We start from the raw sequence: 16,463 nt of genomic DNA, 5'->3' as shown, positions 1-16,463 counted from the left end.
ACCATTGAATTTGGCACCATTGAATTTGACCATTGACCAGAAGTTATCATTGGCAAGTAGTTTTGGTAGATTGGTGGTATCTAGGCTTATTGATATGTGTACTGTTCCATCACATAGATGTTACCATAGTTTATTCACCACTCATCATCAGTTATTAGCCATTTAGGTAGTTTTCAATTCTTAAGGTATTTTACATATGCAGATTCAGATGGGCATGCTGTATTTGAGAGCATTGTGAAGTAATTTATAAATCAATGCCTTATTGGATATTGGAGTTAAGAAAATACTGCATAGCAAAAATAAGGACTTTGGAGTTAAACTAGCCTGTTTGAACCAACCTGAGCCAGTAGCTGACTTTGTCTACATTACTCAATTTTCATGAACCTGATTCTTATCTAAAAGATAAGATTTTATGAGGATTAAAATAAATGAGCACTTTGTATGCTTCCTAGCACATGTGTGTTCAGTAATCCTAAATTGTGTCTTGTTCTTTTTTTTTAAGTTTATTTATTTTAATGTTTATTTTTGAGAGAGAGAAAGCGTGGTTGTATTTTATCCGAGCGAGGGAGGGGCAGAGAGAGAGGGAGGGAGACAGGATCTGAAGCAGGCTCAGTGCGCTGAGAGCAGAGAGCCATATTCTGGGCTCTAACTCACAAACCGTGAGTTCATGACCTGAGCTGAAGTCGAACGTTTAACCGACTGAGCCACGTGAGTGCCCCAAATTTGTTTATTTTTGAGAGAGCATGAGTGGGTGAGGGGCAGAGAGAGAATCCCATGCAGGGTCTGAGCTGTCAGTGCAGCACCTGACACGGGGCTTGATCTCACAAACCATGAGATCATGACCTGAGCTGAAATCAAGAGTCGGGCGCTTGAACCACTGAACCACCGAGGCACCTCTTGTTTGTCTTATAGGGAAAATAAAACTTTCTGAATAAAACTTTCTGGAAAAAAGTGTTAGTAATTGGTCTTGGAAATGTAAGGAGGTGTATTTTGAGGGTGGAGAAGAGGAAAAGAGTTCTTTTGGGTCATTCCTATGGAGATTTTTCGATGATAAGAGAGAATAGGGGAAGATAGTCAATTTGAGTGATTATCCAATTTAATTCTATTGTGATCAGAGCACATACTTTGTATGATTTGAATAATTTTAAATGTATTGCAGCTTTGATAATGGCCTAGAATATGGTCTATCTCAGTACAAGTTCTCTGTGTCCTTGAAAAAATTGTGAGTTCTTTTGCTGTTGGGTGGAGCGTACTTTAAATGTCAGTGGTTTTGTGGTTTAGTGGTTGATAGTAAGTAGTATTTGTTTTTTATATGCTTACTGTTTATTCTGTGAGTTATTGAGTGAGCGGTGTTGAAATCTCCAACTATTAATTGTGGATTTGTCGATTGTTCTTAATTCTATCAGTTTTTGCTTCCTCTTTTGAGGCTCCGTTAATATGTGTATAAATGTGAATTTTTATGTTGTATTGATGAATTGACCCCTTTATCATTGTAAAAGGACCTTTATTTAAGGCTATTCATTGCTCTGAAATAAACTTTTTCTGGTAATACATAGTTACTTCTCCTTCTTAATTAAATTTTTAAATAAAGTTTATTTATTTATATAAAGAATAGGTGGGGGAGGGGTAGAGAGAGAGAATCCCAAGCAGGCTGCACACTGCTAGCACAGAGCCCAGTGTGGGGCTCAATCTCCTGAACCGTGAGATCATGACCTGAGCCACCCAGGGGCCCCTCCTCTTTTTTTTTTAAAAACATGTTCATTTATTTTGAGAGAGAAAGTGAGCAAGCAGGGGAAGGGCAGAGAGACAGGGAGAGAGAATCCTAAGAAGGCTTTGCCTGTCAGCACAGAGCGCGACGTGGGGCTCAATCCCACAAATCTTGAGATCATGACCTGAGCTGAAATTAAAAGACACTCAGGCATGTCATTTACTCCTTCCTTTTCTTTCTTTCTTTCTTTCTTTCTTTCTTTCTTTCTTTCTTTCTTTCTTTCTTTCCTCCTTTCTTTTTCTCCTTCCTTCCTTCCTTCCTTCCTTCCTTCCTTCCTTCCTTCCTTCCTTCCTTCCTATTTATTTTTGAGAGAGACAAAGAATGTGAGTGGGTTAGGAGCAGAGAGAAAGGGAGACACAGAATCTGAAGCAGGCTCCAGGCTCTGAGCTGTCAGCACAGAGCCCGACACGGGGCTTGAACTCATGAGCTGTGAGATCATGACCTGAGCTGAAGTCAAATGCCCAAGGGACTGAGCCACCCAGGTGCCCCTCCTCCTTTCTTTTGATTACTGTTAACATGTTGCATCTTTCTCCATAGTTTTGCATTTAATCTCTTTGTGGCTTTATACCTAAAGTGGATTTCTGTGTAGGCAGCATATAGTTAGATCTTGTTTATTTAGTCTGACAATTTCTGCCTTTTATTTATTTATTTATTTATTTATTTATTTATTTATTTTAATGTTTATTCATTTTTGAGAGAGAAAGAGAAACAGAGCATGAGCGCGGGAAGGCCAGAGAGAGAGGGAGACACAGAATTTGAAGGAGGCTCCAGGCTCTGAGCTGTCAGCACAGAGCCCAATGCAAGGCTCGAACTCATGAACTGTGAGATCATGACCTGAACCAAAGTCAGGCACTTAACCAACTGAGCCATCCAGGTGCCCCAATTTCTGCCTTTTAATTGAATATTTAGCCTGTTTACATTTAATGTGATTGTTGATGTCATAGGGTTTAAATCCACTATCCTCCTATTTATTCTGTCTCATTTATTTTTATGATTGCATAGTATGTCCTTCATTGGTTTATTAGCTGTAACATTGTTTTGTTATTTTAATAGTTGATTTTGGGTTTACTACAGCCATCTTTTAAGTTATTACAGTCTACTTTCAATATTAAATCACTTCTTGTATTATATGATAACCTTACAACAGTATATTTCCATTTCCTTTCTCTCTGCTTTTTGTGATATTGTTTTTACTTCTATTGTTTTACTATTTTTACTTCTATGTAAAAGAAGTGTAATAATAAATATAAATTCCAGGGGCTCCTGGCTGGTGCAGTTGGTGGAGTATGGGACTTTTGATCTCGGGGTTGTTAGTTCAAGCCCCACATTGGGTGTGGAGATGACTTAAAAATAATTTTTTTTAAGAAAGAAAGATCACTCCTACAATAATTAGTTGTTGCCATTTTTACTTTAAACAGCCAGTTATCTTTAAAAAAATCTTTTTTTTTTTGTTTTTAATACAGCACATGTAAGCAAGGGAGGGGGCAGAGAGAGAGAGAGAATAAGAATCTCAAGCGGGCTCCAGACTCTATCCCACAACCCTGAGATTATGACCCGAGCCGAAATCAAGAGCCGGATGCTCTTGTCGGGAGACAACTATGGAGAAAGCAAATGGTTTTCTGAAAGGTGTTGAACAGAGATTAAAAACAAAAACTTTGAAGTGAAAATTCCTAATTTCTAGTCCAGTGTTTTACCTGACACCTCACTCCATACAACAGCCCATTTTCTGCTTAAACTGTCCTGTGAACCAAGCAAGGTTCATTGCCTCATGAGGCTGCTTATTCTTTTTATGGACAGGCTGATGCAGTGGGAATTTATTTTCTAGGAGAAAAAAGTGGAGAGATTGTAATAAGTATAAAGCAGGTCCCATAGGAATGCATTTATTCATCTGTTTGTCAAACATTTATTTAACACTTAAAATGTGCCAGTTATTGCTAGAAGCTAGGGAAGCAGAGGTGAAAGACACAACATCTAGGGGCTCCCGGTCTGATGCAGTGACAAACCCAAAAGTTGCAGCAGCGTTGGGAGTAATGGTGCTTGCCTTGAGGTCTGGCACAGCTCTTAGCTCCGCGTATGTCCACCATTTGACTGTCTCCCATTGTACAGGACACTGGCACATCAGACCCGGTGTCTACTGAGTGGAGTTTATACCAACTTCTCTTGTCCCTATTCTCAATGCCCGAGTAAGTAATTAAACTTATAAACTTATTAAATAAGTAATTAAACCATTTCTGTTGGAGATACCACTTTTCTAGTTTTATTCTTCCTTCCCAACTGCCAAGAAACCTGAGTTCTTTTTGTTTGACTTTGAGTTCATTCTGCACATAAGATCTTAAACTCTGAAATTTCCCCTTTTGATCTTTGTGAATTTTTTTATTAAAAAAATTTTTAATGTTTATTTTTGAGAGAAAGAGCACGAGCAGGGGAAGGGCACAGAGAGAGAGAGAGAGAGAAGAGAGAGAGAGAGAGAGAGAGAGAGAATCTGAAGCAGGCTCCAGGCTCTGAGCTGTCAGCAGAGAGCCCAACACAGAGCTCGAACTCAAAAACCGTGAGATCATGATCTGAGCCAAAGTCGGACACGACACTTAACTGACTGAGCCACCCAGGCATCCTGATCTTTGTGAATTTATTCTGATCCCATGGATTCAGCCACCCCGGCGCCCCAACCACTTTAATAACTGTATGATCTTGGGCAATTTTGTAACCTTTCTAGATCTCATTTCTTCATCTTTAGAAGGGATCTAATCATGTGATCTACCTCCTGGGATAATCCAAATAATATGCTTTGTATTTAATCTTCAAAAATCCTGTGAGTTCTGTTCTACAGAAAAATGTGGTAAACTTTGGATCCTGTTAGGGTGTAACTGTAGAAAACTTCAAATACAAAGAATTTGGGAGGGAATTATGTAATTTATTACCATGTTTATGCCAACTAATTTTTAAAATTCTGTTTTCTAGTACAAGAGAAGGTAGATTTGTAACCTTAGTTATTTGGAAAACGGACTAAAAATAACACATTTGGTTTGTGTCCAATAAATGTTATATAAGCAAACATTTTTTTTTCAGTGTGTGTTATTTTGTTTGTGTGAATCCTTTTGAATTATGGGCTACCATGAATTGTAGTATTCTTTACTTAAAAAGTCATCCTAGAAGGAATAGTTTTTCCACCTTTGAATTTATTCAAGAAATTGATTGATGTGACTCTATAGAAACAAAATTTGAGGGACACCTAGGTGGCTCCGTCAGTTAAGCTTCAGACTCTTGATTTTGGCTCAGGTCATGATCTCAACAATTTGTGAGATAGAGCCCCACATCAGGCTCCGTGCTAACAGCCGAGAGCCTGCTTGGAATTCTCTCCCCACCTCCCTCTCTGCCTCTTCCCTGCTCGCATTCTCCTTCTCTCTCAAAATAAATAAACGTTTAAAAAAAATAAAAATTAAAGGAAGACAATAAAGTGAAGTGTTATGTTAAATGCCAAATGATTAATGTCTATACTATATTACAATATATTCTGCATGGGGCGCCTGAGTGGCTCAGTTAAGCATTCGACTTCAGCTCAGGTCATGATCTCACGGCTCCTGAGTTCAAGCCCTGCGTTGGGCTGTGTGCTGACAGCTTGGAGCCTGGAAGCCTGCTTTGGATTCTGTGTCTCCCTCTCTCTTTCTCTGTCAAAAATAAACATTAAAAAAATGTTTTTAATAAAAAAAGAATATATTCTACAAATACATGGGCAAAAGGCTAGAAATAGTCCATGAAGTGGGGAAAGATATGGAGGAAGTATGTCTTGGTATATTAAAAACATAAATTGGGGGCGCCTGGGTGGCTCAGTTGGTTAAGCATCCGACTTCAGCTCAGGTCACGATCTCACGGTCCGTGAGTTTGAGCTCCGCGTCGGGCTCTGGGCTGATGGCTCTGATGGCTCAGAGCCTGGAGCCTGCTTCTGATTCTGTGTCTCCCTCTCTCTCTCTGCCCCTCCCCCGTTCATGCTCTGTCTCTGTCTCAAAAATAAATAAACATTAAAAAAAAATTTTTTTTAAATAAAAAAAAAATAAAAACATAAATTGAGGGGCGCTTGGCTGGCAGACTGTGCGACTCTTGATCTTGGGGTTGTAAGTTTGAGCCTCATGTTGAGAAAGAGATTACTTAAAAAATCTTTAAGAAAAACGCATAGTGGCGCCTGGCAGGTTCAGTCGCTTAAGCGTCTGACTTTGGCTCAGGTCAGGTCATGATCTCACGGTTCGTGGGTTTGAGCCCTGCCTGGGGTTCTCTGTCTCCCTCTCTCTCTGCCCCTCCCCTGTTCATGATCTGTCTCTCAAAAATAGATATTTAAAAAAAATTTTTTTTTTCAAGTTGGATGACAGTGCAAAGCAAGAGCCATGCAGATTTACATTTCCTGTGACCTAATATTACTGCTTCCTAGAATTTGTCTATAGATAAATTTAACCAAAGCATAAAGAATTATTTTTTCAGGAGGATAATAAGTACATATGTACATGTAAATCAATTGGGCTTTCTTAGAAAAAAACATTTAACAGCTTGCCATCCCCCTCCTGTTGTGCTCCCATGTGCTCCGCTCGTGCTCCACTCATCCTGTGCTCCCATGGCACTTGCTTTAAAAGATGAAGTATGGAAATGATTTTTATGTTTCCATGAGAGCCATTCACAGAGTAATTGCACACACTCACTCCCCATTCTGTATTCATGTCTGTTTGCTGAAAAAGGGAAGTCAGAGAAGATTATGTCCTGAATTTTAGGTTTCTGATAGGAGAGCAAAAAATGGTTCAGAAGAAAGGGAACTGTAGTGGAACATTTCTAAAGAAAGAAAATTTCCCATTACCCATTTTATGAGATGCTGGAGTTAAGTTACTAAACACATCACATATACTGAAGGTATGGGTACAGGGTGCTGTGGCATTTGTGATTGCCCTTGGGAAGCCAGGTTCTTAGGGTTCAACATTTTCTAAGTCTAGACTGTATCTTAACCAGTATACAGTGCCTACTTCTATATGTGTATGAATTGCTGCTTTATAAGCTCTGAAGGACATAGGACTAATTCCTCCTCCCCCCAGAAAAGGTAGATTATTATATGAGATGCTGAACCGTTGAGAACTGTTTCATCACATTAATTGCTAAAAAGATACTTGTCTTTGGTATGGAGAGAGGTGTAGGGGAGGAGTTTTCTAACAGTTACACTGTGATTTTGACTAATTGCAGTAAATCGAACTTCAGGCTTTAGGGAAAATGCTTTAGATGTGGTGTTTGGAAAAATCTGAGTCTGAACTTGGGGGTGTGAATCATTACAGGAGTTGTGTTAGAAACTTGACTATGTCACCATTTAAAGATTGCGTATTACTCTTGTGGTTTTATAACTTGTATTCAGTGAGAGAAGTGGTAAAATGCTTGTGTGGTCAGATTCTGCATGTAATCTTGATACTTCCATGTTCTGTAGGTGCCAGTACTATCTGTCTTTTTTTTTTTTTTAAGTTTATTTATTTTAATAGTGCAGAGAAGGGGCGGAATGAGAGGGAGAGAGAGAATCCCAAGCAGGCTCTGCACTGTTAGCACAGAGACCTACTTGGGACTCAGACCCACAAACCATGAGATCATGACCTGAGCTGAAACCAAGAGTCAGACACTCAACCGACTGAGCCACCCAGGCACCCCTTTTCTTAGTTTTTCATTGACGTTTTGGAAAATTTTCCAGGTTTTTCCCAATATCTTACCCCCATCACCACCAGTTTTTCTTATTAAATTACTACGAACACATAACACTTAGAGATTGTTTTAAATTTATTAAATTAAATGATAGCAAATGAACAAAGTTGGCACCTTATGGATGACTCCTGGCCATGACTATTCAAAGTTGGCAGAACTTGATAATAAGTAATAATTTGGGGGCTCCTGAGTGGTTCAGTTGGTTAATAAGCATCTGAGTTCGGCTCAGGGCATGATCTCATGGTTCGTGAATTGCAGCCACACATCAGGCATTACGCTGGCAGTGCAGAACCTGCTTGGGATTCTCCTTCTGCCTCTCTCTGCTCCTTCCCCACTTGTGCTTTCTTTCTCTCTCCCAAATAAACTTTAACACACACACACACACACACACACACACACACACACACACACTAATTTGTCCTGGTTTTATTTTGAGAGGCAGAGTATGTATGAGAGGGGGAGGCACAGAGAGAGGGAGAGACAGAATCCTAAGCAGGCTGCACACTTTCAGCACAGAGCCCCAGTGGGGCTTCAACTCACGAACTGTGAGATCATGACCTGAGCCGAAGTCACACACTTAACCAACTGAGCCACTCAGGCGCTCCCCGCAAGATTTTATTTTTAAGTAATCTCTACACCCAGTGTAGGGCTTGAACCCAAAACCCCGAGATCAAGAGTCACATGCTCCACTGAGTCAGCCAGGCACCCCGGTGTTATTATTTTTTTAAAATCACAGTACAGATGCAGGTGTTTTCTTTCCGTGAGCAGTTTCTTTGTGTGAAGCTGTAAATCACCTCCAGTGTATTCAAGTGTCCCAGTGACTGGGAGCCAGCTGTTGGGTGTTTTAACTAAACAGCTTGCTCATTGTTGGCCATTCAAATCCCAGTGAGAGGTATTAGCTGCTCCAGGGAATAGAACGGGAATAGAGCATCCAGGGTGAAGATTTTCGCAAGGCCTTTAGTGATCCAGCTTAAATCTGTTGAGATTTTTCTGCTTTGGCTTTTTCCTATAGGTGCCAGAGTTGATCTGCTTCAGATTTTCATGAATGACTCATCTTCCTGTCGTGTTTTCTTTTCTTTCTTTAAAAAAAATTTTTTTTAGTGTTAGTTTATTATTGAGAGAGAGAAAGAGCATGAACATGGGAGGGGCAGAGAGAGGGGGAGACACAGAATCTGAAGCAGGCTCCAGGCTCTGTGCACAGAGCCTGATGTGGGGCTCGAACTCACAAACCATGAGATCATGACCTGAGCCGAAGTCGGACGCTTAACCAACTGAGCCACCCAGGCACTCCATCCTGTCGTATTTTCTTAGACTACAATAACTTAATCTTTGGGTCACTTTAAACATAGTTTCTCCTATCACATGTATTGGGAGGAATATACGGAGGTATTCAAACTCAAGCATGTTTCTTCCTCATGCTGATTAATTCCTCTGCTCCACAGAAAACTTGTTTCTTCCTGAAAATGACATTTTAATGATTATTTTCTGTAGGAGGAAGCTTGTGACCTTCACTTGTCTTTTTTCCTTCCAGAGGGAATCTGGAAAAGTTATAAGCAAAACATCATTTCTCTAAGAAAATTCTGGATAACAGAAGTTCTGAGTAACAGGTAAAGTATATTTAAACTTCTTGGATGCTGATGATCACCTATAATCTACAAAAGTAAACTGGGAGTGGGAAGAAGAGAAGAAGGAGAGAGAAGTGTGCTTTGTGTCAAGGGTTGCATTAGGAATTGTATATACATCATCTCATTTAGATGATTGTTACCCAGATGCTGGGCGTATAATCTAAGAATCTCAGAATAAAACTGCCCTTCAAAATGCTGTTTTGAATGGATTTGCCTATGGATTGGATTTAATGTCCTCACACCACAGTTTGCAAATGTAAATCTACCATAGACCAAATACAGCGGTACACAGAATCCTGGAATCTACTATCCTGTGCAGTCTAGCCAGTTCCTAGTCTTCCTAGTTCTTTTCTGTCTTTTGTTTTAGTTCTTGATCATTGCCAGTTATTTGCAGCTGTATCATCTCCTTGATTCTTTTTAATACTTTGTCACCAGGTCCAAAATTTAAATTTCCTAATAAGGTACCTCTTCACAATGGGGTCCAACCCAAGTGTCCCCATTATGTTCTCGGTGAGAGTCTTACCATGACTGGAAAGAATAGCTACACCTCTCACACTATTTTCTTATTTATATCTCACAGAGAAGTTTATGAAATAATAGTATGCATAAAGAATCTAGTATGCTGGGTCTGAGAAACACATCTCAGATGTTAGCTACAATTTTACCTTTGGAACTAGGGAAGACATGAAAGCTAACCAGACTTCTAGGATTCTGTAGGTCCAAAGATGTGCTCCTAGACTGAGGTGAATTGTCCTTCCTGGGGGTAGTAGAGAGTGAGATGCTCTTTATTCTAATTAGCACTCTGGCATGAGCCTTTAAGTTAGATTTCAAGTATTCAAAAAAGTAGTTCCTAGAGATACCATCAAAAAATTAAGTTGTTCAGATTTTTGTATTTGTTGATTTTCCTTTGACATTTTTCATTTTTCCATTTTTATCAGGGCAAACCAATTCCATCACCATGAGTTGGAGCTTCCTGACTCGCCTGCTAGAGGAGATCCACAACCATTCCACATTCGTGGGGAAGATCTGGCTCACTGTACTGATTGTCTTCCGGATTGTCCTTACAGCTGTAGGAGGAGAATCCATCTATTATGATGAGCAAAGCAAATTTGTGTGCAACACGGAGCAGCCAGGCTGTGAGAATGTCTGCTATGACGCCTTTGCACCCCTCTCCCATGTGCGCTTCTGGGTATTCCAGATCATTTTGGTGGCAACCCCCTCGGTGATGTACCTGGGCTACGCCATTCATAAGATTGCCAAGATGGAGCATGGCGAAGCAGACAAGAAAACAGCTCGGAGCAAACCCTATGCAATGCGTTGGAAACAGCACCGGGCTCTGGAAGAAACAGAAGAGGACCATGAGGAGGATCCCATGATGTATCCGGAAATGGAATTGGAAAGTGAAAAAGAAAATAAAGAGCAGAACCAACCTAAACCCAAGCACGATGGCCGCCGGCGGATTCGGGAGGACGGGCTTATGAAAATCTATGTGCTGCAGTTGCTGGCAAGGACCGTGTTTGAGGTGGGTTTTCTGATAGGGCAGTATTTTCTGTATGGCTTCCAAGTCCACCCATTTTATGTGTGCAGCAGACTTCCTTGCCCTCATAAGATAGACTGCTTTATTTCGAGACCCACTGAAAAGACCATCTTCCTTCTGATAATGTATGGTGTTACAGGCCTTTGCCTATTGCTTAACATTTGGGAGATGCTTCATTTAGGGTTTGGGACAATTCGAGACTCGCTAAACAGTAAAAGGAGGGAACTGGAAGATCCGGGTGCTTATAATTATCCCTTCACTTGGAATACACCATCTGCTCCCCCTGGCTATAACATTGCCGTCAAACCAGATCAAATCCAGTACACCGAACTGTCCAACGCTAAGATTGCCTACAAGCAAAACAAGGCCAACATCGCCCAGGAACAACAGTACGGCAGCCATGAGGAGAACCTCCCAGCTGACCTGGAGACTCTGCAGCGGGAGATCAAAATGGCTCAGGAGCGCTTGGATCTAGCAATCCAGGCCTACAGTCACCAAAACAACCCTCATGGTCCCCGGGAAAAAAAAGCCAAAGTGGGGTCCAAAGCTGGGTCCAACAAGAGCAGTGCTAGTAGCAAATCAGGGGATGGAAAGACCTCCGTCTGGATTTAATCTTGGCTGGGATTAAAACTTGTGCTCTTCCATAGTCCGTGGTAAGCAGCGGCTCACTGAATAATGGCCTCCGTTGAGTAAACATTTGGCTCTGGTTATCTTCAGGGATGCTGTTGGCTCATGATCCACGCTCAGGGGACTCTGAAAGCGGGGCTGGGACAAGGGGGAGAAAAGGGGAAACACCATGTTCGTGGGCACATATTTCAGCAATAATACTGTTACAGAACTTTACATTTGTGTCTTCCAGATCTGGAAAAAAACCAGATATATTTAAATCATTCTTGTTGAAAAGTTTTTGTATGTACAGTATTATGGTACATTTTTTTAGTATGAGTACTTTTTTTGTATTTGTATATTGGACCGCTGTAGTTACACTTTTATATTAAAGGAAAAAAAATCCTTAAGGTAATGCCTATTAGGCCAGTGTTATTACTTTGTTCAGCAAATTCCACCCTGGGTTTAAAGTTTTAATAGATGCTACACCTAATAAAAGTGCCTCTCGTGTTGCAGGGAAGATTTCGGATATGTCAGGAGCCGGAGGAGGAAGCATCAATTTTCAATCTTGGAAAGAAAGTCCACAGTAGAAGGGGGCTGAGATCTTTTCTCCTTTACTTAAGAAATCTTTGAATCTCATTCACCTACCCAAACCTATATCCAATCTTTGAAAACCTGTTTGTATTTTCAAAGGATATAAATGATTAACTGCAGGATTTGTTTAATTATCAAGCATTGCCAGCATATGCCTCGATGGTGTGCACATAATTTAAGTTCTCCCAAAAGGCTGATACACAAAAGTGTCCTCAGTCTGGTAGCAGCGTGGAGACCCTGACCAGAGGTGTTACTAAGATTCCTCTATTGCAAAGCCATGCCTGGAAAATGAGCCCTACTACAATGTTTAGTTGTGGACCTATTTGATTTGCCTTAAATCTCTATCCAGAAACCTGCCTTTCTGGTTTCTTAAGAAACCAGTGGTGGATATTTTCTTTGGATGTTAACATTAGAAATAAAAAAAATTCTCTTCTCGGCTAAAAATACTCAGAGCCATTTGTATTGCCTGTGGCAGAAGGCCTAAATCCAAATTCCTTATTTTTTTGTAATTTGCTGCGTAACTTTTATAATTTCTGTACTTCTGCCAATGTAGATTTCTTTCTGTATAGAAGACCAGTCAGAATGGGGATTCTATCTGTAAATAGACCTAAAGAGAATTTCAGAATTTATTCCCTCAAGGCATATCTATTTGTTAATGACAAGCATTGATGTTCACATAACACTTACAATTTGCAGTATTTTATTGATATTTTCAGTCCTGTATTCTGTGGGAGAGCTTCGCTCTCCCAGCCCATTCACATCGTGTGTCTTACAGTTTATGAGCTTGTAAGCAAGAGCTTGGTAAGGATGTAAAGGAAGGGGCCTTTGTTTCCCATGGAGCTTTTGGGTTTGAGTGTCTCACTGTTTTCTAATAGAAAGCAAGCCACCTCTGACTTTGAAATTGCAAAAGTATTATTTTTTAGGTCTTAATTTTAAAATGTCCATTCTTTATTATTTAGGAGAATCCTGGAACAGCACCCTTTGGGCATTTCTTTTTCATTTCTTTCTTTGTTCTACTCAGAAAATTTCAGCTTATCTTCTAGCCATGCATTAACTTTTTTTGCCCTTTTTTTTTTTCTTAATCTATAAATTTTAGCCTAGAGAAGCTCCTTATAATCTCTAAACATCTTAATCAGAAAGTAAACTCAGGAGAGACTAAAGGGGAATTTCAGAAAACGATAGACCTGACATGTCCTGGATCATTAGCAGACTCGTGCAGTTTCCTTCATACCAAGTGTTTTATAAAGAAATTCAAGTGCTTATTAGAAAACAGGCAAGCTTTTAAACACCTAAGCTTATTTAAGATGAAGATCTATCAGTCCCCTCTGGTGTCACTAGAGATTCAAGGAAATTTCTTAACCAAAGGACAGAAGATACGTACACACTCAATGCACATCTACACAGAGCCTGAAGGAGACAGTGGCTTCGCCAGAGGAAAGGCTGGGGGCTCGAGAGTGACAGAGAGGAAAGGAGTCAAGCAGAAATGCCAGGCAAAGACGTGTGATGCCAGAAGCATCTACTTAGTTCCTACAAACAGTGCCCTCGGTGTTTCCTCTTGGCTTGTTCCGATGAAAATGTTATTTTGTGTCTGGATAATTCTTCCAATATCTTAAAGTATATAGAAAAATATTCTAAGTCACTTCACATGTGCAAGTCTACTCTCTCACCAAAGTTTTAGCTGTGACATAGAGTTCCCAACTCTCACTGCTTTCTTGGTACATTTCTTCAGCCTTTGAACCATGGGAGTTTGCCAAAGCCATTTCCCCATAATGGCATGTCATGGACCTCCATTAGGAAAATGGCCCTATCAGTGTCTAGCTTAACCCATGAATTGGGTCTACATCGAATCTATAAAAATATCATTCTGGTTATTCTGGAACTTACAGGTATTAGTATAAAAAGCCTGTCCGCAGGTTTTTTTTCCCCCTATCAAAATTGTATTCCTTGGAATTGCCATAAAGTCATGTCTGTCCTATGACATTTGCTTCTCTAAATAGTTGAGTGCTTAGTGCTTCCATCTACTAGAACCAGGATATGGTCAATATGTTTATATTTCTTAATATACTATTGGATCTATTCCGATGTGTTTTTTGCTCATTTGTGTTAAAATGTGTTACCAGGAGAGATTTATAAAACAGGCTTTTTTCTTAATTCAAATTTGAAGGGAGAATTAGATAACATTTTCTCCTAAAGAAGTCTTAATGTTCACTTTGTGGCTTCATCTTTGCCTTATGACTTAGTTTTTCCTGTTTCTATATTTGCTCATTGAAAGCCACAAATATGTTATCTCATTTGAAGTCCATTTTTCTGGGGATTTTCCTTGACTAATCTGCAAAAAACTACTTTTGATAAAAATGAACTTTGTGATCTAAAATGGTTTTCACACCCTGACAACTCCCACATATCTGTCTTTTACAAGGACACCTATGTCTTTAAAGAGAAAAAAAAGTCCTCATTCGGTACCGTAACTCTGTCATTTCTTAATGGTGTAAAATTAAGCAGTTCACCTGACTTTCCCAAGTTTCAGGAGCTACTTCTTGGAAGTGTTATGAAGTAGTTAGAGCCTATGGTAAAAGGTATTCAAAGACCAACTATTTATTGGTCATGTGTCTGAACTTGGGTCTTCAAGAAAAAAATAGTTGACAAAACTACACAATGGCAGTAGTAAACCATCCTCCAGTGCTCTTGATCACAGGAGTCGGTGATGGCTTAAAACACTTGGCTTTAAGCAGTTTATACCAAGAATGGACTTAAATGTCATTCCCGTTAGTCATACTGATGCTTTACCCTTTCAGCTTATAAATGTCCATGCTTTATTCCTTCTGTCTCATTTAGGAGACCGTATACCTCTAACATCTACAGTTTATGATAAATTTTTGGCCAGCTAGCTTGCAGTAAAGGCAAGTATGTTATACTTGAACCTACTTTAAGAAATGCCTTTTTATAAAGGAAGGGTCTTTCTTGACTGAAAGGGACCTGTAAGTCAAAGATACACAGTTGTGGGTCATTTTGATTGAAAGATTCCAGGTATTAGGTTAATTGTATCTGTATAAAATCATGTAATCTCATGAAGAGCCTTACCACCTGAAAATAAGAAAGCCCCAGCGCCTCTACAGTGTAGAGTTTGGAAATAAAAGTTACATTCTGGCCACACATCATGGAGAGATTAAAAGATTTTATTTGTTGCCCCTAATGCAGTTGTGTTGTTTTTAATAATAATGTTAAGTGAGTTTGGTTCATGCACATTCCACCTTAATAGTCATACTTTTTAGAAAGAGGCAATCCAGGGGTGCCTGGGTGCCTCAGTCAGTTGAGTCTCCGACTTCGGCTCAAGTCATGATCTCACAGTCTCTGAGTTCGAGCCCCAGGTCGGGCTCTGTGCTGACAGCTCAGAGTCTGGAGCCTGCTTCTAATTTTGCATCTCCCTCTCTGCCCTTCCCCTGCTCATACTCTGTCTCTCTCTCTCTCTCAATAATAAAAAAAAAATTTTTTTAAAGAGACAATCCATAGTATTCTAAAATCCAGGAGTCCAAACAAAAGAAAGTCTTACTCCCATGCAAAGTCCCTACAGAAATAAAAGGAGTAAGTGTTTTACATTTCAAGGTTGGCTTGTTGAACCAGCAAAGACATTGGCTATTTGCTTCCAAGATTGGAAATGTTTCTTCATTGTACTTTCCAATTGTGTTTTCTTTAATAAAGCTCTTACAGAAGTCTCTACCTCAGGCACTAAGTATTAGATACAGTTAGCATATTGATACTGAAAAACTTAGCTAGGACTTCTAGCTTTTTAAGATAATTGAAATATAATTTTCAACTGTTAACCAGCAATCTAATGTCATGTGTGGTTTGGATGTTGTATGAACAGCTAAGGAATTACCATTCTAGTGCCAAAGATCACTCATTGCTAATTTTGTTCTGTACAGTTAATGTAAAACTTTTATGGTGGGGACAGACTTCTGTGCTCGGGGCCTTGTCTCTAGGAAGATTTGTCAGTTCCAAATGTTTTGTGAGTTCCAAATACAGTTTAGAAGATTCATTTGTGGTCTGTGCATCTTTTCCCAAACTTGAGAACTCGGCTGCCAGTAAATGTCATATTGAGGATTTTACCCCATTCTTTGTGTAAAATAGTACCTGATGGCTTAATGGTTTGTACAGAAAACCTGATATGAAAATCTCTCCTAGTACATTCACCTGTAAACTGATCTCAGTGGGAATGCATGAGCAGAAAAACTTCCAAGCAGGTGACTTGGGCTCAAAACATGCCCTTGTTCATAGCTGAGTTACACAACTCCTGATTACTGTGGCTACGCGGATTGGCATATTACTGGCATCCTAAATCTGGGAAGGGGATGTGGCCTTGTGTAAAGGAGTGGGTGGGTCTGGAGGCTAAGCACAGAAACTGGGAACACAGCCTGTCTCGCTCCCTGTAGTTCTCAGGGCCTTTTTTTTCTCCAAAAGGGGGGCCTTCTGAGAGGGATGTTCCCTGCAGACCCACACTGGTCTTGGTATGGCTAACGTGCCTTTTGGGCAGGAAGTGTGGGAGGGGGTTAGGAGAGGGTAGCATTTATTGCAAAAGTGCCCTGTGTTCACCCCACCCTGGGCCCGGACACAGAAGGCT

At 40.0% G+C, this 16,463-nt stretch overlaps 1 protein-coding gene across 5 annotated transcripts in view; it reads left to right on the top strand.

Moving 5' to 3' along the window:
- GJC1 (gap junction protein gamma 1) overlaps nucleotides 1-15,881 on the top strand; it is a 39,423-nt gene extending 23,542 nt beyond the window's left edge. For 3 of the 5 annotated variants that reach the window (XM_043584741.1, XM_043584739.1, XM_043584738.1), the window contains exons 2-3: nucleotides 9,015-9,090; nucleotides 10,047-15,881. In XM_043584741.1, coding sequence (XP_043440676.1) covers nucleotides 10,067-11,257 — 1,191 coding nt within the window. In that variant the 5' untranslated portion in view covers nucleotides 9,015-9,090; nucleotides 10,047-10,066 and the 3' untranslated portion in view covers nucleotides 11,258-15,881. Of the gene's footprint in view, nucleotides 1-2,587; nucleotides 2,643-3,318; nucleotides 3,952-9,014; nucleotides 9,091-10,046 lie in introns of those variants that run through there. The other 2 variants (XM_043584742.1, XM_043584740.1) reach the window with 2 other exon arrangements.
- The last annotated feature ends 582 nt before the right edge of the window (nucleotides 15,882-16,463 follow it).

Source organism: Prionailurus bengalensis, chromosome E1 (genome assembly GCF_016509475.1).
Source record: "Prionailurus bengalensis isolate Pbe53 chromosome E1, Fcat_Pben_1.1_paternal_pri, whole genome shotgun sequence".
NCBI lineage: Eukaryota > Metazoa > Chordata > Mammalia > Carnivora > Felidae > Prionailurus > Prionailurus bengalensis.
Note: the sequence above shows the minus strand (reverse complement) of the source record. Positions and strands in the feature narration are given on the sequence as shown.